Raw genomic sequence first — 23,620 nt, 5'->3', positions numbered from 1 at the left:
GAGAAAAGGGAAGGAAATAAGTTTCCAGTGACTTGTATGTTAGATACCATCCCGGCATTTGCCTGGTGTGAACTAGAAACATACCAAGATAGCCAATATAAGACTGAACGTAAGACTCACAAGTATTGAATGTTGCAAAGGTCACTCTTAATCTTAGAGATCACTACAGAAAAGCAAATCTGGTAAGGAAATCATATACAGGCAAGAAGCAAAAATTTCTATCAAAATCCTCAAAAGAAAATTCCGTAAGGTCTTACTGCACCTTTATTTTTGTCCTTGTTTCGATTATTTTGTGTTCTTACTGATTTTGTTTCTAGTGAACTCTTGCTTGTCAGGTTCATCGCATGCTCTCGGAAAATTAAAGTGCTCTACGGCAAATTAACTCTTCAATCTGATTATATCCTCTGCCTTTTTTTTTTTTCAAACGACAATTACTTATTTCGAAAAAAATGGTATTTTATTGTTCTTTGGCCGAACCACTAATTGACACTTAACAAATCGTAATATCAAGAACAGTAATATATAGAGCAAAGAACAAATAATGACTCCTTATACAAACTAATATGGATACCATACAAACATGAGATAAATCCTAATCAAAGGGAACAAAAATAGGTAATAATCTCCAAATGTTGAGTATGAGGCAATTTTATATCCATGAAAGGGAACGACACCAGCCAAATTTACTGGTACATATTAAAGCCATAAGGACCATTTACGACTTTTTTTTTTTTGTTTTAGAATTTCTAAATTTAAGGGAAGGTTCTATGCACTCCATTATAAATTTTGATAGAAAACATTATTTTACTCATGTCTTATAAAAGAAAATCGACACCTATACTCACCCACATAATTATATAACGCAGCGGTGTATACTGGTTTGACGGCATGGGCCACCACTGACCTTGTATATTTTTTGCAGTAATAATAATAATAATAATAATAATAATAATAATAATAATAATAATAATAATAATAATAATAATAATAATAATAAAATACAAAATAACCATACGAATGCACAATAGTGGTTGGTGTGTTTTGGTTGAAGTTTTCTTTTCAGACCATTAATACTTGCTACCAGTCTTCGCAATATATATATATATATATATATATATATATATATATATATATATATATATATATATATATATATCTGAGTACAACAACACAGCACAAACATACACTGTGTTTATAATTGTTATGTCGATTGTCGCAACCTAAGGTAAATAATGCAATAAGTATTTATAACTACAATAACAACAATCGCAAAGTAAAACACAAATTTTGCATTCTGTTGAAGCAAAGCGCTGCAAAATGATACCCCAAAATTCTCAGATAGCCCGAAAATGGCTGCTATATCATTGCTCTAAGTTCCATTTAATTGCTCCGATACACAGAAAGGCAACCTGCCTGGTTGCAAGCCCGTAGCTAGCTAGCTCATTGTTACGGCGGAAGCTAGGTGGGCACGCAAGCATTTACACGTCTCTTTCTGTTGGCAGTAGAGACTGGTATATCCAATCAGTCTCTAAGACATCAGCAGTCTCTAAGAAAGCGAGAGGCATTGTGTTCTAAGCTTTAACGGGTGTCTGAGTACGTATTCATGTTTACGTAAAACATAGAGAAACTAGTACCATGAAAAGAAGATAATAAACTGTAAACGTATTATTTAATTTTACAGTATTATATTAACTTTCTTTATGAATATTGCATAGGTAATACAGGTAGCCTCGGTTGCCCATAAAATACGCCACTGATAAAACGTAATAAATCCTCACGAAGAGGATAAATTCTTGCAAAACCCGCCAAATTTTCACTTCTTGGCAATTTTGTACCTTTGAAAGTGAACAAGACTGATCACCCAAACTTGCAGTGGTATACGAGTATATTAGAGTTCTAGAGATGTTCTTCTTCTTCTTCTTCTTCTTATTATTATTATTTGTCAATTCCCGAATTTAAGGGCCAACAATGTACCCATGTTTTATGAAAGGGAATGGTAGCTTTTTTTACACTCATATAATCATATAAGGTAATAAAGTCTTATCAAAGAGGACAGTATAGGTCAAAACCCGTTCAAATTTACATTTTCGGAAATTTGTTACTCATGAAAGGGAACAAGATAAAACTCCAAAACTTACATAGGTATATATCCCACACAGAGAAAAGTCCGTCCTCCGTACAGTGGTATAATGTACAAATATACGGTATCCTCTTGCTTACTATAGAAATCAGTACGGAGCATACGTTATCCGTATGCTACATAGGCACTGCCCTTAGATGTTACATCATGCCGTTGCAGGATGTCTGACATCTAACAGTTTTCCGTATATCACATGCATATACTTATGTTATATACGTCCATTTGTATGTGAGATCCTGACCACCTACATTGTTTCATATGGAAAGTACGTACAGATGGAACACTTATACAGAATGTATTATAAAACATACGTTTTCAGTTAAACGTCTTCTGTACGTTGTCCAAAAACGACAGGAATTACTCATGTCACTTATCTTTTTAAGTATGCCACCTACATTTTTTTTTCACAGTGCAGTCCTATGCTATCATACCTATTTTTAAATTTGGCAATTTCCAAAATATAATGAGGTTAGTCCTAAGTATCCTTCAGAAAATTTAGGAGATGGGCCAAGGTATACTTGCTAAAATCAAGAGGGAGTGGTTCTAGGTACCCATAGATCATTCACCCAGGGCCATACCTCTAAGTTACTGACCCTGGTCCAGCCAAAAAATTTTGTTGACTCGACTAGATATACGCCTCTCAGTACTATTCCAGTTCATAAAAAGAGTTTCCATGCATCTTGTCACATTAAATACTGTATTAGCATCTTTCCGACCTTTTCGTTCGAATCAACATAGACTCACTTAAACAACTTCGCTCACACGCCACATAATGAAAACCTGTACCATTATCGCCTGTACCGTAATGCCTGTACTGTATAGCCTGTACCGTAGGCTTTATCGCCTGATCGTGATTACATAAGTACCTGTATTTATGATGTAATTAGTATCAGGAATATTTTGATTGACTTTGAATCGTCAAAAGCAAATTCTATCAATGGTATCTTGCATACCTTCTGTTCTAGGCATGTGTTATACCGGATAGCACAGTTGCTGTCAGTTTCTTTCACTAGCAAACGTTATTATCTGTGTTGCTCTCCGTTGCCTGTCATCAGTTACCTGTTGGTATGTATGAATACAACAAAAAAAGGGAAAGATGGCTTTAGATTTAACACGAATAAAACTCCCCTCACACACAGGTACGTTTATTCGTTGTACGTATTTCAGTCTTTAAGCAATAGAAGTAAAAATAACGTACTTTTTTGTTTCAGCATCAATGACCAGGCCAGCCCAAGTAGAGGGAAAGAGTGGGTAAAGGAGTCGAGAGGAATTAATAAGAAGGTACTACCCTGGTATGCAGTTGATGTGCTAAAGAAAGATCTAGAAAAATTCTGGCGAGGCGGCCGGCCGCGAGGTTTATTAAGCAATCGTCATAATACAAAGTCAAGGTTCTACTACTCACTATATCGTCGCTCTGTCACGGTGATATATAATTTATTTCACATCTTAAAGTTCGATCATTTTGAATGAAAATTATGCAACCACACACAACACGACAGACAATCATAAATATGGCGGATTGTAATTCAAAATATCGAGTTAGTTCAAACAAATTGATGCTTGTTGCGTTGTTGTGATCTTCTTTAATACAATCTAATTTCGATCTACCTCTAGCTGAGAAAATAACCGGGAATTTTTCTTTCCTTTGGAGAATCCCTTTATTTCACATTGCTTAATTTTGTAATGCCCATTTTTAGAAAGAGCAGTTATGATTTCTTTTTAAATTTAATTGATCGCCAGCAGTGTGCTTGTTGACATTCGAATTAAATGGCTCTAAATTTCATTTTTTTCATATTTTCAGAATCAAGTAGATCCGAAACTACGCCGACACGAGAAAAGTTGCCGAGAGGACTTGTTTTGACCTCAGGTTCATTTTTGTACACATTAATCGTTTACACTGTATATGGCGATTTACACGACATCGTGTAAGTTTAGTATCGCTATAGAATTTTCGAAAGCGAAAGAAAGCAAAAGTAATTATTTTATTACTTATTTATTTACTGCCGCCAATTACCTGCTTCTCTGGGTTAAAATAAAAACAATTAGTAATATGTTTCGTTAGTCAGTCACTTTTTGCTACTACTGATGCTCTCTCTGGCAGACGAAGTTTTTTGTCTTGCTGGTAATTTTCGATCATTTTTTATATATATACCCCTCCCTCTCCCCAAATTGCTGGGGCCAATTTGGATTTAAATGGCATCGAAGGGGCATTGCACAGGATACTGCATATGTACATCAAATTATAATTTTTAAAATGTCACGTAAGGAGACAATTTGTATAGGTATTGCATAGCATGAATGAAAGTGTGGAAGGTGAGGGAACATATTTTTGGGGGAATATTTAAACATACAGGATCAATGCAGTGACAGTTTCTAAAGGTTAAACAAAGTTTATCTTGTTGATATATTAACGTTTTTAAAAGACATACATACTATACTTTGAAAAGTATTTACGACTGTTTCATTTATCCAGTTGTTCCTCCATGGGAGATAAACAATTAGCACTACACATATGCTTGTACTTAGCGACAATGACCACAGAATGTATATACCATCGTAAACACTTTTCGAAATACGGTATTTTGTTCTTTCAAACGATAAAATATCAAATAGGAATAAAGAACAACAAATCGTGTATAATTTATTTCTCATTCAAATTTCTTTCACTGCATTGGTATGCTTTGTCCACATCTTTCAGAAAAGTAATATTTTGCCTCATCTTCTAGATTTTTCTTTACACTATGGAATATCTGTAGAAAATTGCCTTCTTAGTTTTTATTTTAAGAATTACAAGACATATTTATCCTCAATATGTCTCAAATTTCGATTCAACTGTCGCTAGATAAACTTTATTTATTTATTTATTTTTTAGATAGGAGTACGTTTGAAACACGGGCCCAAAGTTCTTATGCTAAAATAATAGGTTCAAAGTTGATGCTCACCTAAATCTGAAGTGTTCGAAAACTTTCGATCGAGAGTGTAAGGCGCGCACCCATAAACTTTTGTTGGGAGGGGGGGGGGTCCAGGTTTGGACAGTCCAATAATACAAGACGCTATGTTTATGTAGTATCAAATAGATGTTATTCTACAGCCGTAAAAAAAAAAAAAAAAGAAAAGAAAATGAAAAAAGAAAAGAAAAGAAATTATAAGTAATTTTTAAGTACTGACATCTATATTCTCAAGACAAATGGTAAAATTAGATTGTTTCTATCAGAAAAGAAGTATTACATATGATGAGTAAGCTGAAATCTTCAGTTTACATCTGTGTTTCTCTGTTAGACAATTATAGCTTTATTAAGAAAGTGTGCAAATGTATATCGGGTTAAAAAGTTTTTTTTTTTGGGGGGGGGAAGTCCCAACCCGGTGGATCTCCCCCTTGTATGCGTCCCTGGACAGTATATATATATATTAAATAATGTTGGCGATCCTGCAGGGGCGAATCCAGGATCGACTTCTAGGGGGGGCGGTGGGTTGTCATACTGCTACTTAGACCTCCTTTTAACAGCTTCAAAGTCTGGGATGGGTTTTATTTATATACATAAAATAAGAAAGTTTCCTCTTCTGAGGGGAGCGATCGCCCCGATCGCCCAGCTGGATCCGCCACTGGTTGGCGAGAGACAACTCTATCCAACTTCTTTTGCAATTACACTCCCCTTTATCATTTCTTCATACAACAGAAAATCTTCAAAGAAAAAAGTACACGTGCAGGTACATATTTTGGTTTCTTGCATATCGGTGTTATTATATATCTTGATGAAATAATAAAAGAAGGAACTTTCTCGTGAGCTAAGTATATAAATCATATAAGAAAAAATTTCAACAAGTTTTAATGCAGCTTGTACGTTTATGGAACGACGAGCACATGTCTGAAAAAATGCATAATTATATCTGATAAAAAAATATATTCATAAATTTGTTATTTACTGCTTGGAAACTTAAGCTTTAATAAGATTAAAAAGATACAAGGCACGTGTTTGGCTTTCAACAAATTTCAGCTAAATTAATGTCAAGTTAATTAATATTGAAATTTAGTTTTAAGGATATAAAAACCGTTGACAAACTATAATCTTCAGTATTTCTTCAGACCTCATCAAGTTGTCATCTATTTCAAAACTCCAAACATGTCAGTTCTTAAGTTTTTCGTCTCATTTCTTCTTTTGTCGTGTTTGTGTTCGGCAACCGTTACTGAAGTAACGGAAGAATCTTCTCCGAAATCTATGATACAGTGTTTGACAGAACTCGATTTCCAGTGCGTGAAACTCCAAACACTTGCTAACATGTATACGTTAGTCAATAAGAGATCTTTGGACTTACTGGACGGATTTATGAAGCTGGAATATACTGGTGACCAAACAATGGATCAAGATACTAAGCGCGCTTTTGAGGATAAGGATTGGTTCAGCTTCTTCTTACTTTCTGTGCCTAAGTTGATTCAAGATATGAGCCTTAAAGTGAACGCATTTCCTGGAAGTGTTCTAGCGATATCAAGAAGTGATGACGAGAATAAACTTATCAATATGTCTGTTGAGCCCGAAGAAGAAACAGCTGTGGAAGAAGGACGTAAGTAATGTATTATTATTATTATTATTATTATTCTAGTTCAGTGGTTCTCAACCTTTTCTCTCTGACGTCACACTTTACCGAACGTTCAGGACATCACGACATATTTGTTTGATATATTTATTATTATAAATAACAATAATAATACCAGTATTTAGTATTATAATAGTGAAACCAATTAGTTTTTATAATGATTCTATATAGCACTGAGTATTATTGCTATCGCTGGAGGTCTTGACTGGTACAGTCTGTCTCGATTTTAACTAATAATTGTTAATTTCTTCATGTTTTTTTTTTTTTTAAATTCTAAGATTTCGCGATGTACCTTAGGGAGTGCGTGACATACAAGTGTGTCGCGATACATCGCTCGAGAAACACTGTGTTAGTTTGTGATCAAAAGATGAATCGTCAGTGGGATCGGATATGTACGTACGTGTATCAAATGTACATTTGAAAGGAACAATAAAAGCAGACTTATGTGAAAGAATATATTAGCCTGAAGCAATTGGGATATAGTTCAGCTCGTTGGGGGTAGTCTCTAGCGTTCACCCTTTGGTGTACGAAATTCCGGGCTAAATTCTTAAAATTTAAATGTATTAATGGTTGTTCAGATTTCACCTGAAACTGTACGTCGACGTGGGGCAGCGGTGGCTCAGTAGTACAGCGTTTACCTCTGGTGCTTGGGGTCCCGAGTTCGATCCCAGCCCCCGCCAAGTGAACTTTGTAGTGGACAAACACCGTGTGCATGGGTTTTGTCGGGTTTCTCCCGTTTCCTCCCACTTTCTTCATTCCACCATTTCATTCATTATTCATCATCACCGTCTCCTTTAGCTTAACCGGCTTAACCGGCTTCGTGGGACGTAAAACTCAAAGATTTCATTTCATTTTTGTACGTCGACGTCTGATATTGTTTCGGTGTTTGGAAAGAGACGCTAAACTGCATTGAACTAAGCTTAGGGTTAACCACGAAAACGAGATGAGATAAAATATATTTTACGCGATACGCGATCAGAACATATCTTCAACAAAACCAGATACGTTTTCCGAAACAATAGATCACTCTCGTGGTTTCGGTACACATCTAGTCTCGTTGTAAACCCTACATATGGTTAACATTCATTTTCAAGATATTCACATTTCTTGAAAAGATTTTTCAACTTCTCCGAATAAAAATTAGTGTGTTTTTAGAAAGTTATGCCTTCTCTCTCGTATTATATTAGCGTCACTCACTCTCTTTGCTGTGTTAAAATAATAATAAAAATAGTAATATGTTCCATTAGTCAGTCACTTTTTGCCTATTTCTGAAGCGTCCTCTAATATCGGTCATTTTAAATGTTCCTCCTTACTCCTCAAGTTGAGGGTCTGAATTTGGATTTAAACAGCATCGGAAGTGTTACCGTGCATTTCAGCAACCCCGAAAACTAACTAATATCGGTTGAGGGTTCGACACTAATATAGGTTATTTTCCGACATTTTTCTCGGAAATCTCATTTACAAAAATAAATAAATTTTATTAATTCAAGCGAAGGAAATAAAGCTCCATTCCGCTTCTGAGATCTATACACACACACACACACACACACACAAAATATTACATTAGATAACATAGAAAGAAATATTCGATGGGATTGGTATATTATTATCAAAATCTCCTTTTTATTCTGTTTCGTAAAATACATGTTCACTTCTTTCTCCGACACTGTCCCTCTCCACATAAACATACCTCCCTAATGTTTTCATGATTTCATTCCAAATATAAAATTCGGAATTCCGTCTCCCTTTGTTTGTAAGTTTCACTGGAATGAGTTTGTTTTATTGAACCCTTTACGTACAAGTAAGAAAATATTTAGATTTTTAACCATTCTGTTTAAAAGATCTTGTGATACAGTGTATGTGACAGAATACCTCCCTCTGGGTAATCCTGGAAATGTATGTGTTTCAATCGTGAGGATATCCCGTTGAATGCAATTATGGAGTTGTGCATCAAACTATCATCTGTAGGTATACGGTTCGACGAATACTCAAATTGCTAGAATTGACATTGGACTACCTTTTAACTTTTATAAAAAAATCATTTGGTCTCTTCGACTTCTTGCACCAGTATATTCGTAAGATTTTATTCCTTAGCATGTAGAGATACAATTTAACTTATTTTTGGGGGCGAATGACTATCCTTTAGAGCCACCACTGGTGTCAACACATGGTATCTTCTTCGGGGAAAAAGAACTCTTCTGTAAAAAGAAAATATAGCTTATAGTAAATAAAACCTTATCAGTGGTTATTCGATATCAGAACATTCTGAAATCGTTACATTTATAGTATATATAGCCCTATATTTAGGGCCGGATTCAGAATTTTCTGACGGATGGTGACCAATATATAAAACTATCAGTACATTTAAATTAAATTTGAACTTTTAATGCCTTTAGGCATCTGTGGTGTGAATGAGAAATTGTCCTAGAAATGCTCAGTGTCTGGTCTCGGCGACCCACGATTTTCCGAATGCAAAGTCAATGATTTAGCAACTGAGCCATGGTCACCATCTATTGGTGTAATTTTCAGTATATAATTAGCTTGCTGCTTTAGATCAAGAATATAATGGATACTTGAATCGTACAGAGTCCTTATGAAAATGTTTCCATTTTCACTGCTAGCTTTTCATTTTAGATAGCGTATATTTACAACTAAAAGAGGTGCACATCCAACGGTGCACCTCCCCTAAATCAGGCCCTGAATATATTAGTATATTTCTAGATTCGTTCCTCATATTATTTAAGAGTGAGCAGTACTTTCAAGAAATTTAAAAGAAAAAAAAAAAAAAGAGGGTTTCAACGTGCAGTGAAAGTGATTTTATGAACAACAGAACAAAGAATACGCTGCAATGGGAACATATATTTTATTTTCAATGTAGACCTATCTATTAGATAATAGAACAATTTCCTGTGTTATTGTTTCTAGACTATGTTTTTAGTGAAGCTAATTTTGTCCTTTATTATTACAGGTAATCGTAAAGAAAGACGTCATGCTAGCCTAATGATGATGATGTTTGGAGGCATTTTCGCTATCATCTTCACTTTGGCATTGATTGCTACTAAACTAATTGCTTTCAAAGGAGTACTAGTGGGTAAACTTGCTTTAATACTGGCTGCAATCAATAGCATCTCACGGCTTATGAATTCAGCAAACAAAAATCCTTATGCCAACGGATTTGGATATGCGGACAACAATTTTGGAAACCAGCAATGGGCCTACAATTCTAATACGATGTAGTCTGTTCTAAATGGTATTGAAGCTCGAACATTTATTAAGCAGCAGATCTAGATTCACAGGTAAGATATTATTCAATACGTACTTTTATATTTAGTACAACTATACAATAATATTAGGATCCAAAGAAATGCTAATATTTCTACAGATCGATTACAGTTTCTTTTCTTTTTCATTTCTTCAAGATTATGACCGTTTCTATGAAGATTCTAGCAGTCTTCATAGAAACTTAAGACTGTCAAAGAAATCTCAATAGTCATCATCAGTGGCGTATTTAGGGGGGCCTTCCGGGCTTAAGCCCCCCGAAATTTTACTTACTATAGTAAAGTATATGAAATATCTTGCACAATTTTCAGCTTTTCAGGCAAAGCCCGCCCGAAAGTTAGCAAAGACCTCCCCGAAACAAAATTGTAAATACGCCACTAGTCATCATACATTCTCAAGATTAGCACACAAACTGTATATAAAAATCTTCATATATCGTTAAGACAATCAGAGTAAACTCTAAGACTCTTCATAGAGTATCAAGACTATCACAGATAAATCTTTGTAAGAATGTCAGAGAACACTTTATTAGTCTCAATACTATCACAAAAACTCTAATAGTGTTCATCACAAAAGTTCTAATAATGTTCAAAATTATCACAGAAGACTCCAATAATCTTCATATGTTATCAAGATTATCACAGAATACTCTAATAATCTTCAAACGTTTTCAAGATTATCACACAAGACTCTAATTAGTATAATTTTCACAGAACATCAAGACTATCTCAGAAGACTCGAAATAACCCTTAAACAATATGATGGCTAAATTTGACTATAATATACAGTGTATATATATATATATTAATTTTACAGAAAATGTTTCTCTACGCGTAGAAGGAGTACTGTATATTAAGTAATTTTAGTTTAAGTCTCCCCCTGGATTGATTGATTGATTGGATTGCTGGTTATATGTGGACTTTAGCGTATACCCTTTGAACACTGAAGTTGTACAAGGCGTCCGCTTTATTTAGTAGGCTATACGAACTTTATGTTCTTCAACCGAAAATCAAATCCACAACTTGCACAACAAAAGCTACAATGCTAAACATTTAAAGTTACTACAAAGTTGACAGTTTCATTTTGACAGAGAACTATACAAAATGCAAACTTTGAATTTTACGTAAAACAGGAAGCAGACGCAATCACAAGGCGAATCAAATATGAATAATAAAATAAAATTCTTCCTAAGAGTGGTAATTAATGCATTATTAATTAGAATAAACGTATTCCACAGAATTAGAGGAATGAAGATGTGGGAGGATAGGGGAACCCAAAGAAAAGCAACAGACAAAAGTTGTCCATTACAAACTCAGATGGTATTGGATCGAACCAGAGGTTAAACTCTACCACTGAACCATTGTATCTCCAAAGAATCAGCTCAGAGGAGATACTAGATCTATATCTTATTAAGAACCGGTTCGAATTATAATTTGTTGATCTAGGATACTTAGACAAAGCACCTAGTTTGTGAAGATAAAAGTTTCGTTTGAGGAAAATATTTTCTGCACAAATAGATGGCACAACATACAAAAGTAAAATTACAGAACATGTTGCTTCATAAAAGGTGTTTCAGCTGTATGTTCATATAAGGAAATTAAAACGTCAAAAATGGACGAATATATACCACTTAATAAAAGATATGCATGGTATGTGTATAGCAGTTTACTTGGGAAATCTTTGGTTAGGTCCAAAGAAAGATTAAAGAATTACTCATACATTAAATAGATGTATTGCAAAGTCCGTTGAAAAAACAGTTTCCTATTTGCACCAATTTTTATGTGTTCTTTTCTGCACTCATATTTAATATTTGCACTAATCTTGTGTTTAGATTTTTTATTGATCTTTGATAATTTCACATAGACCATCATCAATTTCTTTAAACAACAGTGTAGTAAAATCTGTGCCAAAGAGAGGGCGTAACCCTCTAATGCCTAAGGTTAGAAATATTCTTTGAAATTAAATGATAATTAAAGAATTTCCTAAATCCCTAACTCTTTACTACTACTACAATAAAGGAAGTTACTGAATTAAATTTTTGTTATTGGTTGTTTTCGTTTGTGTGTTGATGGACCATTGGGTTTTATGATCTACGTTAAGTTCAAGATGTTAGTTAATGGGAAAGATCTAGAATATCAAAAAATGTTGTATGTGAACCAGGAAAATGAATAGCAAACATTATAATAATTGGAATTGAAAGCTACATTTGACAGGAAAGTTTTAATTTTACCAGTTGTATTCAATATATATTTAGAAGAGAAATTACATAAGACAATCTAAAATTAACATCTTTTTATTTATTTAATTATTTCTAGACACAACAGGCTACATAACCCAATTACAGTGTCCGTTACATGTATTAAGCAACTATAACACATTAATTCATTCATATTATAATACACTTATAGTTATAATGTAGTTGCAATATCATTAATGTTCTTTCATCTACAATTATTTCTTTTTACATTACAAAGAACTGCCTTGAACTGACTTATGCTATTAATATTAATATCAAAATGTATTCTGTATTTTGTTAACCTATTGTACGTTGAACTCAATCTCCACACTGTTGATCTCTTCTTTGCAATCTGTCACAGTAAAAGAAATTGAAAATTTCAAGGCGAGTCACATTTGTATAAGTACGTATTTTAAATTCTTGAAGTAAATTGGTGCAGTCGACTTTATTATTAAAAAAACTTATATAGAAACAACATATCTTGCATTATACGTCGCTGTTCTAGACTTAATGTATTAAAGTTTAAATTGAAAGATTGACTATTGTATGTCTTCGGATATACTTGTGTCTCCCTATATGTCAAATACTTTAGATATTTATTCTGATTTTTTTTCTATATTATTTACATTATTTTTTGTGTGTGAAAGTTCCATATAGTGGCTGCGTATTCGAGTTTTGTACGAACATAGTGCTCATATACAGGGTGCAATGCAACCCGGATTTTGGGATAGTAGAACTTTTAAACCTGAACTGATACACAAATAATGGTTATACCAAAATGAAGCTTTGTTCATGTATATGTTTTTAAACTAGGAAGCAACGATTGAAGTACACTAGGAACCACCCAGTGTTGCCAGATGTAACCGAAAATGTATTTTTTCTTTTTGCAAAGCATGTGAATTGATTCGTAACTCATACGTATGGATGTTATGTCGTTAATTTTCAGCTTGTTTAGTTGGAGTAGGTTGGAAACTATGGAGCAAAAATAAGAATTTTTCATTTCCACCAATAACTAATCGGATGAGGTCTCTCTAAGGGGGAACTAGGGAAATAGTAGTTTTCATAAATTAACACTCTGAATTGGCAACCCTGCTGATGTTTCAGTGCATCAAAAGGTGCGTTACGGATCTGTCTACATCATGTAATTTCTGAAAACAATGAAAAACAAATTTTGAAATTATCATGATAAAACTTTTACTTACATGCACCCGGCAACCCGGTTGGTATAGTGATGCCATTCATCTTATACGGAATTTTCTGAGGGGTTTTGCGATTTGTAAATGATATTACATTGCGTTTGTTAGTGTTCACGTTTATGATGTTCTCTTTGGACCATTCCATTATTTCATTCGTCATTTTCAAGCATTTTACAGTCATTTAATGTTTCTATTGCCATGTATATTTTAACATCATCTGCAAATATCAGCCTGTGAGAGTTTTGTATAGTTCGCGGTAGATTATTGATAAGCAATAGAAACAACAATGACCCTAAATTTGACCCCTGTGGCGCCCCTGATAGTTTTACATACTCCTGAGATTTACAACCCTTGTGCACGACGATTTTTCTTTCTGTTTTCCAAGTGAGATTTAAATAGATCAGTAAGTTCGCTTAGTAGTGCTTAAGCTTGCTACGCAATCTATTATGATTTAAGCTGTCGAACGCTTTGGCGAAATCTATGTATATTACATCTACTTGTCGCCCAAATCTAGTGTTTTACTTATAAAGGTAGCTATTAGACTAAGATTTGTGACCGTTGAACTACCTGTAAGAAAGCCATGTTGTGATTCTGATATACATGACCGCACGTGTGCTATTATCCGCTGGTATAAGACTGTTTCATAAACCTTACTCCCATTGTTTTTACACTCATTAGGGTATTTTCCAGAGTTGATTGACAGGTTAAATATGATTTTCAACGGTGTTAGGAAGTGATCTATACCACCCTTTACAATATAGCTTGGGATTCCATGGGGGCTACCTCTCTTTTCGATTACGTCTTTTTTATTATATTAGCAATTTCCTGCATTTCTATTGATGGTATACGCAGTATATTAAGACCGTTATCTAACCACACTGACTGTTCTGTGATATTGTCTTCACTTTTAGTGTATACAGACTGAAAGTAGTCCGCAAACTCCTTAGCGATTTTATCATAGTTGTTTAATTCTTTAGTATTATTAGATAAGATTCCAGCATTTAAATACCGTGTCTTACTTTTTACAAAATTCTATAATTTGTATGGATTTTGTTTTAAGAATGCGTCGGACATTAATACAAAATTCTTATAAGCATTCCGTACCTCATTTTTAATTTCGCTGTTGAACTCTTGTTGATGGAAACTTTTATTCCAATCCCTCTCTTTTATTTTCATGTGATGATATGCTTTTTATTTAATTTTCTTATTAAATATCCAGAGTAAACCACATTGGATAGTTTTGCGGAGGTTTTATTTTCTTTGAAAGACAAAGGTCAATAATATGCTATATGTAGTGTCGTAAAAGCATTTAAGAGCTACCTGTACATCACTGTATCCTGTAAGATAGTCCCAGTTTACCTGCCCAAGTTCAGTGTAAAGTTTTATGAAGTCTGCCTTTCTAAAATTATATCCCGTTACATTACGGTAGAAACACTGTGAAATGAAACCAAATAATAATAAAAAAAAAAAAAGATAGCAATCCTGATTGAAACAAAAGAAATGTGTATTTAGTAGAAGTTGAAAGAGAGAAAGTACAATACGCAACTTTGTTACTTAATGTTTTAAGTGTAATGCAGAGATAAAATGAATAATAGGAATCATGTAACAAAGTTTTAGCAAGAGAAAAACGATATTCTGTTGATCGGTGAATAAAGTATCTTGAAAAGGACACACAAAAATTGTCTTCTGTGGAATATTGTATTGTAGTATATAGGGAAAAAAGTGGATATTACGGAGAAGCGAATAGAGTGAGAAGATTCTGAGAATAGAAAGAGATAGAGTAAAGTAGCAATGTCCAACAGACGAGAAAGTGTTTAAAGTAATAGAGGAAAAAGTAATAAAATTTAAAAAAAAATCAATCTTTGATAAAAGATATTGTTTGGGAAGAAATTATCTTTTAAAGGTTTTTTTTTTTTTTTTTTTAATATACCTTTACCAGGCTTTTCATTATGATGAAAGTGTCAGGACCACAGAACATAGTATGGTTAGTGATATATGATAGGACTAGTGTTGTAAATAGAAAAAAAACCGTTCGTATTTTTTCAGAAATGTACGTTTTTTTTAGAAAAAAAAACATTGCCTCTCGTTTTTTTTCTAAATTTCGTTTTTTTTTCAAATAGTCATTTGTAGTGTATCTCACGTCATTTAAGTCTGAAGTATTTTTATGTAGGTGTAATTACCATAAAATGCAACATAAATTAAATACTAGATACTGATACGGTACAAATATTTTACAATTTATATGAGTAGCGTACCTACTAGTAATCCGGATTTCTGTAGTGTTTCACGAATATCAACCAAAAAATAAAAGTATAAATGAACATTTGTTTTTTCGTGAAAATAGGCCTTTAATAAGTACGAAAATAATATCACTAACAGTATAAAATGCAAATAACTTGTCTAAAGGTAAAACCTAATACTAATTTGCCTACTAATATTTTTCTGAATATCATATATAAATAATTTGTCGACTAGGTATATGATATGCATTGCCGGCTCTACCATATGTGCAACACGCGCATTTGCACGGGGCTGCAATATCTATCATAAGTATTTTATTTAAAATAAATATTTCTTGTTGGAAATAGACTTCGTGATCATAGTAGTTAAAGTTACTAAGCTGGCCTTCTATTTGAATACTAGATTCATAAATTTTGTTTAGGTCGCATTAGTTTGTCACATGGTCAGTGCTGTTGTCAAATACAAGAACTCAATTCTCGAACGCCTCTCCCCTTTGGCTAGTTATCAGAGTTCTGATATGAAAGCTTCTCTTGTCTTTGTCGCAAATAAGATCATTATCATTGAAGGTGGAAACACTTAGAAAAAACAGATGTAGAAGGAAAATCAAGAAATAAAGATAAAAGAGCTAGTTGCACTATAATTGCAAACTGATATATTGAGATTGAAACTCGATATTGAACTCTATAAAAAGGATTACCATCTTTCAAATGTGTTTGCTTTATCTTTCACTAACATAATAGATTAATATTTAAAGAAAGAAACAGACACAACAAGATTGTACTTGTAGTAAGTATTTAAGCCTTTCTGAGTGCGAGTGTAGTTTCCCTCCCTTTCGTTATTCATGCTGGAGTAGCATACTTAAAATCGTGACTTTTAAGATTTGTTCTTTCTGGAGAAAGAGGGATGCGGCAAATTACGTCATTGCACGGGCGACAAATTGCCTAGGGACGGCCCTAATGATATGTACACTCATGTTCAAAATGATTGTCGCATATCTATAACTGTCTTCTTGTATGAATATAATTTGATAATGATTTTGCAGGGTACTTTTAATACTGATACCATGTGTATGATCAGGAAATGTATATTTGTGCCAAATTTCAAAGGAAAAGAATTATAAATATGAAAATGAGAAAGAGTAAAAGAAAATGTTGCTAAATGGACAAGAAAGTTTTATTTTCGTTTTATTGTTCTTATTTACTGCTGTTTTGACATGAAATTTGCCACATACATGTCTTTGCCGATTACACACATACTAACATTATAAGAAATACCAGGCGGATTCGTTATCAAATTATATTCCTACAACAACATATTTATAGACATGCGACAATAATTTTTGACATGAGTGTGAACATGAGTGCAAGGCATGAATATAGAATGACATAATTTGAAGTAATGCACGGTGTTTCAAAATGAATATTAGGGTTTTGAAACTTTGTAGTATCTATTACAATTAACTTACAATTATAAGTATTATCAAATGAAAGAGCAACCCAAAAAGTTTTGTACACACGCATGCCATGCATTGTTTCCTCTGTCTGCCGTTAGAAAGAGCAAGTAGCAAAGATGGAGACTAGAAAGCAGAAAGCTTTTTGTGTTTTAATTTGGCAAAGATTGAATCTGTAGTTAGAGTGCAACCGTCTGTGTGAATTGGATGTTTTGTGCCATATGGCGAAAGTTTATGGGCCTTTCTCACCTATCGACTCCATGTGTACCATGTGACGAATGAAGCCCACATCGAACACTTGAAGCAAAAACTAATTGAGGTGTTCTTTTATTTGATGAATTGTTTATAATTGTATGTAAAATGTAATAAGTACTACGAAGACTTAAATCCCCGATATTCATTTTGAAACACCCTGCATTTCTCAACAACAGTATTGGAACTAAGATGTAAAAAGGAGAGAACATTTTCCTTATAAAGTGATTGTTTACAACAACGATATTATTATTAGTCAAGACTATAATTACTACAACAACGCGAGTTACTAGTCAAAAAAATGTAATCAAATGTACAATAACCCTTTCGAACCCAGGTGGCCAAAGTGACACATACGAGTGTGTCACTTTTTTTAATCCGCTCCTGTATGGACACTAATTAAGATATCGGGATTTTTTTTTTTTTTTTTGCCAAATATGGTTGGAGCATAGTTTATCATTTTAGTTTCTTTTTCTTCTGTGTGTCGAATTTCCTTCTCAGATTTCACCCCAGTCAAAAATTCAAGCATTTTCGAATTTCGAATTTGCTTTATTACTTTTCCCCTGTAGCTTCATTCGTTGTAAAGAGACCTCCTTAAGACTTGTCAGGTAGATACGTCGGATGGATATCTAATTGTTGACATCAATTGGATTGGCCTGTGCGAAGTGTTGCCAACTACGGAAATTAAAATCTTAAATTTGGACAAAACATTCGAAATTTTTGTTATAAATTCGTACCTATACGTCCGAGTGCAAGTCAGCTTACGCCAGTCGAACATTTGTCCTTGCTGAACGAACTCGGGTACATACCGTTTTAGTGGGGTAATTAGGGATGCACGTAAAATTCGGATTAAGTTCTAACTCTTGATCTTCCCCTACTTTTTGTTTATCGAAATATATTTTTCGTAATTAGAATCTGTTTCTTAAACATCACCATGATACTTGTAGAATATATTAGTAATGTACCAGTATTTATTTTAAGATACTTTTCGTCTGTCTGGTAGCAGTGTTGCCAGCTACGGAAAATTAATTCCAGATTTTAGGGGGAAATTTTGGGAAAATTACGTGTTTTGTCTATTATAACCATCTTGTTGGCTCCATCGGAACAAACGTACCAGTATCTTAAAGTCTTGTCTTTGCCCTTCACAACGCACTATAGAAAATTTCAATAGGATAATTAGGGGAAGTACAGTTGAGGTTTACAGAAGAGCTTGTTCTCTAAGTGGAAAGATAACTGTGATTTTTTTAGGTAGAATGAAATATTTTTAATGACCTGCTTTCTTTATTAGATATCGTCACAATACTTGTAGGATATATTATAGGGATACCGAAGCTTATTTTAAAATAGTTTATGTGTGTCTGCTAGCACTGTTGCCAGCTACAGAAAATTTTAATTTCCGATTTTAGAGGGGAAGTTTTGAAAAAAATCCCTTTTTGTCTCTATTATTTCCCTCTTGTTGGCTACATTCGAACAAACGTACCACTGTCTGAAAGCCTGGTCCTAAGCCTACACAGCGCACCAAAAAAAGTTTCGATAAAATAATTAGGGGAAATACAGTTGAGATTTATAATAAACCATGTTCTGTAAATGGTAAGAAAATGGTGAATTTCTGGAGTAGAATGCGATTTGTTTTTTAAATTTCATGTTTACTTTGTTAGATATCGCCATGATACTTGTAGGATATATTCTTGGGGTACCAAGGTTTACTTTCAGATAGTTTACGTCTGTTTGATAGCAGTGTTTCCAGCCAAAATAATTAATTCCCGATTTTAGGTGAAAAATTCGGCAAATTTCCTTTTTCCCCTCTATTATTTCCCTGTTGCTCGCTACGTTAGAACAAGTGTACCACTACCTGAAAGCCTTCTCTTTGTCCTACAGAACGCACCATAAGAAGTTTCAATAGGATAATTAGAGAAGCTGTAGCCCCGGCATATCTGTTGATTTTTGCTTCTGAGGCGTAAAATGTGTCAAAATTTCATATGTATGGAAACAGAGAATTTTTTCTTTCTCTCTTTGAATGGGAGCCAGCGACTTCAAGTTTTCACTGTAGCTTGTCAATTTACCAAAGAATTTTTTTAGGTGACTTGGGCCCATATGGTAACAGTGGTGCTAGTTACAAAAAAATATTGAAATTCGTTAGGGATTTTTTTTTTTGTAAATTTTCACCTCTACATTTCCCTCAGTAATTTCCCACCCGCTGGCAACACTGCAATGTAACTTACACCAAAAAATAGCCACATTCCTTTTCTAAAAAGCAAGGTCTTAACCATATCAATCGGGTAAATGGTTTTTGAGCAATAAGTCACTAACTGACAATGTAGGAAAACGACAAAAATGACCTAGGTCCGAAAGGAATAATCACACGATTTTGCTCGTATAGGTACAAGGAAACAAACGATTTTTAAGTTACGAGGGCTTCGACTCAAGTTCTATTGATTATTTCAATAATCTTCAACATAAATCAATAAATAAGAGTTGCCAGAAAAAAAACAGAGATTTGAAAAAAAACATGAAAAAGAACGATGTTTTTTATTGAAAAAAAACTTCACAGAAAAAAAACCGTTTTTTTACAACACTAGATAGGACGTCAAGTTAGGACTAGCTCTTAAATTTTAATTTATGTTTCACTATGATACTGACCAAAGATGAAGTTGGTATGAAACAATTAGTGTGATATTGTGGTGGCCATAGTTGAGGGTGACTTTTCGAGTGTATTTTCCAAGAAAATCAAGAAAACTTAATTTTTATGGTAGTAGAAAGTACGCGGTTCGTTGTCATATCTCTTAATTTCTATTCTGTTGTTACATATTTACTGTTAAGTACCAGTTTGTACAGTCTTGTTCAAAAGAAACAAGCCATCCACCTGTCTGAAAATTCCTGTATTCTTAGTTACAATTAGAATTAAGTAAAACAAATGTGTTTTTTTTTATTTTGAGACAATCTTTATATTCAGAGCCATATATTTAGCATTTCCCAGATAAAGTTGCCAAAATATTGCCTTCTAAGGATCTTCACTAGAGCGAAAGTAAACTTCTTCCTCAAATTTTAGAGTTTTTCTGTAATATCTTCAAAACAAATAAAAATAATCGAAAAGCAAACACGTAGTGCACTAGACAATATTTTTTTTGCATGTGATATCGTTATCATAACTCATCTATCTGCTTTCGATTTGCAACTGTCGATAGATTTATTATTTTTTTTCGGCTTTTGTAAATGGCGGCACACCAAAAGCAGATAGGTGAGTTGTGCTAAAGGTATCACATGCAAAATCATATTGTCTAGTGCACCACGTCTTTGTTCTTCGATTATTTTTATTAGTTTTGAAGATATTGTAAAAAAAACTCTAAAATTTGCGGAAGTTTAATTTTGCTGTGGTAAAGACTCTTCAACCAAGGTAGGTTGCCAGTATTTTCTTTTTTACCAAGACGGTACATATTATTGTTTGTCATCTCTTAACAATGACAAACATATTCTTAACAGTAATAAATATATTACCTGTAATATTGTTTAATTTTATATTTTGTTTTCTTTCAGTGAAATGAAGAAATTCAACAAATCTCTGAACTTCAGTATAACTGTGTTTCTAGAAAATAGTAAAACTTACTTAGAATTGTGTAGCCTACCTCGGCATATACTATCAAAATACGGATACAAATCTAGCGTAATTGTAACTTCATTGGCACTGTCATGTTGCACTTGTTATTTATTGCATAAGCATAGCCCATTACGTAATATGACTGATTTATAATACCACGCAATGCTTATATGAATACACATAAGAAATGTTGATTTATTTTCAGTGATTAAGTATACCTGATCAATACTCATGAATCATGTTTTGTTGGTATAGGAAACATAATAACCAGGAACATTTTTGTATCGAGTGACAGAATTTATTAATCTTAAGAGATATCCAAATTCGTTTTTTAAAAAATATAAATGTTAAAAATATAAAAAAGTACAGTACTTATAACATTTGTTTTATGTACAAAGCATAATTTATTCTAACATTATTTATTATATAATGATTAGCCTCTATTGATCTAGTTGATGTAAATATTAACTAGGTTGTAGTACTGTATTCATAATTTTAAATAAAATGTCTTATTATAAAATGATGAGGAGTTCATTAAGTTCTTCCTGAACTTCAAGGAACATTGTCTTTACAAAACATTATCAAATCCTATCCTCCTGTATTCCAGTATGACAAGATTCATAAGCATATTATATGTAAAATAACCAACGATATCGTGTCCTAACCGATTTTCAGATTGTAATCAATTTCTCACTCCCAAGCAGAAAATGTAAGCATGTGGACGATATGACTGGATCTGTGGTCCCAAGTCAATACCTTACTTAAAATATTTCTTTTGAGTTGTACGCTAACGAAATACTGGTGTATGCTAAAGTTGAAGGAGTGAAAATTTCAGAAAGTGTCTAATATTTGGTAGGCAGGAATGACTATATCCATTTACGCCAGATATCTCAAACAACAAATATCTTATTTCTCAGTATTTGGATCAATGATACAGCGTTTATAAGCAGGTTTCTAGAGAACTAAGACACTTGGTCTGAAATAATTGGAAAGGATGCTAACTTCAATTCACCTTATATTCTTGACAATTACATTTTAATATATATAGCTATCTAAAACTAACTAACTCTATGGCCTATGAAACCCGGAGGCTCAGTGCCACGTTCACAAAAGCTCTCCACTGACTTCTATCCTTAGCCAACTGGATCCAGTTTCTACTTTGTATTCCAATCTCTGCGAGATCCATCTTAATATTGCCCTCCCATCTGCGCCTAGGTCTTCCTAATAGTCGTTTTCCGATTGGTTTTCCAGTCAAGACTTTGAAAGTGTTTCTACTTTCTTCCATTCTAGCTACATGACCTGTCCACCTAAGCTTCCTAGACTTGACGACCCTAACAATGTTGGGTAAACTGTATAAATTATGTAGTTCCTCGTTATGAAGTTTCCGCCATTCCACATACCCGTTCCTCATGGGTCCAATATATTCGTCTCAAGATCTTGTTCTCAGATACTTTCAGTCTATGTTCTTCCCTCAGAGTAAGCGAACATGTGTCGCAACCATACAGAACAACAGGCATGATTTATCGTTTTATATATTTTAAGCTTCAAATTCCTCGAAAGAATTCAAACGACAAGAGATTTTGAACCGAATAGTAACACGAATTCCCTGTTTTTAGTTGACATTAGTTTCTTCATGAATATGATTTTCGTCTGTTAATATTGATCCTAGATATTTGAAAGTATCCACTTTATCAAAAGTATCATTTAATATTTTAACGCATCCATAATTTGCCATATTCCGGTCCCGACGCACTTCCATGTATTTAGTTTTCTCTGCATTTACTTCTAAACCCATGTCCCTGCAAGCGTTTAATAAGACTTCTGCATTTCTTTCTATTATTCTCCTATCATTCTCTATTAAACTTACATTATCAGCATATTCCATAACCTGGTGAATACCGTTCAACTCTAGGCCCTAGTTGCTATCTTTGATTTTCCTTATAGCGAATTCCAGCACAAAGTTAAATAATAATGGCGACAACGCATCTTCTTGTTTCAGGCCATTTTCGACGTAAAAGCTCCTGGGCAAAATTTTCCTAGCCGGACTTTACTTTGGGATTCATTTAAACATATCTTAATTAATCTAATCTAATTAGCTTTCTCGGTATTCCAAGTTCTGTATGAAAGTTGTAGAATGTTTCTCTCCTAACAGAGTTGTACGCCTTTCTAAAATCAATAAATAGTTGATGTACCGGAGTATTGTATCCCCACTTTTTTTCGAGTATTTCTCGAATTGTAAATATTTGGTCGATAGTTGATCGATTTCTACTAAATCTGCACTGATAATCTCCAATAATTTCATCTGCGTATGTGGTCAGTCTTGCTAATAGAATATTTGAAACGATTTTATAGGATGTTGACAGAAGAGAGATACCTCGATAATTATTAGTCAGTTTTGTCGCCTTTCTTGTGAATTGGAACAATGATTGATTTTTTCCACTCTTGTGGTAATTTTTCCTTCTTCCAGATAAGGAGAATGAGTTTGTGTATCTTGTTCCAAAATTTTCCGCCTCCAACTAAAATTAATTTAGCCGGAATTTCATCTATACCCAGAGATTTGTGTTTCTTTAATTTCGTTATGGCGGTTTCTACTTCTATTCAGTTGGGTTCCGGAATGTACGGTTCTGTAGTGTGTATT

At 33.6% G+C, this 23,620-nt stretch overlaps 1 protein-coding gene across 1 annotated transcript; it reads left to right on the top strand.

Moving 5' to 3' along the window:
* Nucleotides 1–6,408: 6,408 nt before the first annotated feature.
* On the top strand, nucleotides 6,409–21,291 carry LOC145668149 (uncharacterized). Its single transcript, XM_081735736.1, has 3 exons — nucleotides 6,409–6,700; nucleotides 9,702–10,029; nucleotides 20,922–21,291. The coding sequence occupies exons 1-2, from the start codon at nucleotides 6,418–6,420 to the stop codon at nucleotides 9,968–9,970; spliced, it is 552 nt and encodes a 183-aa protein (XP_081591862.1). The 5' UTR covers nucleotides 6,409–6,417; the 3' UTR covers nucleotides 9,971–10,029; nucleotides 20,922–21,291.
* The last annotated feature ends 2,329 nt before the right edge of the window (nucleotides 21,292–23,620 follow it).

Source organism: Thermobia domestica, chromosome 1 (genome assembly GCF_964235325.1).
Source record: "Thermobia domestica chromosome 1, izTheDome1.hap1.1, whole genome shotgun sequence".
Classification (NCBI taxonomy): Eukaryota; Metazoa; Arthropoda; class Insecta; order Zygentoma; family Lepismatidae; genus Thermobia; species Thermobia domestica.
The sequence above is the reverse complement of the archived record's forward strand: the minus strand, read 5'-3'. Positions and strand labels throughout refer to the sequence as shown.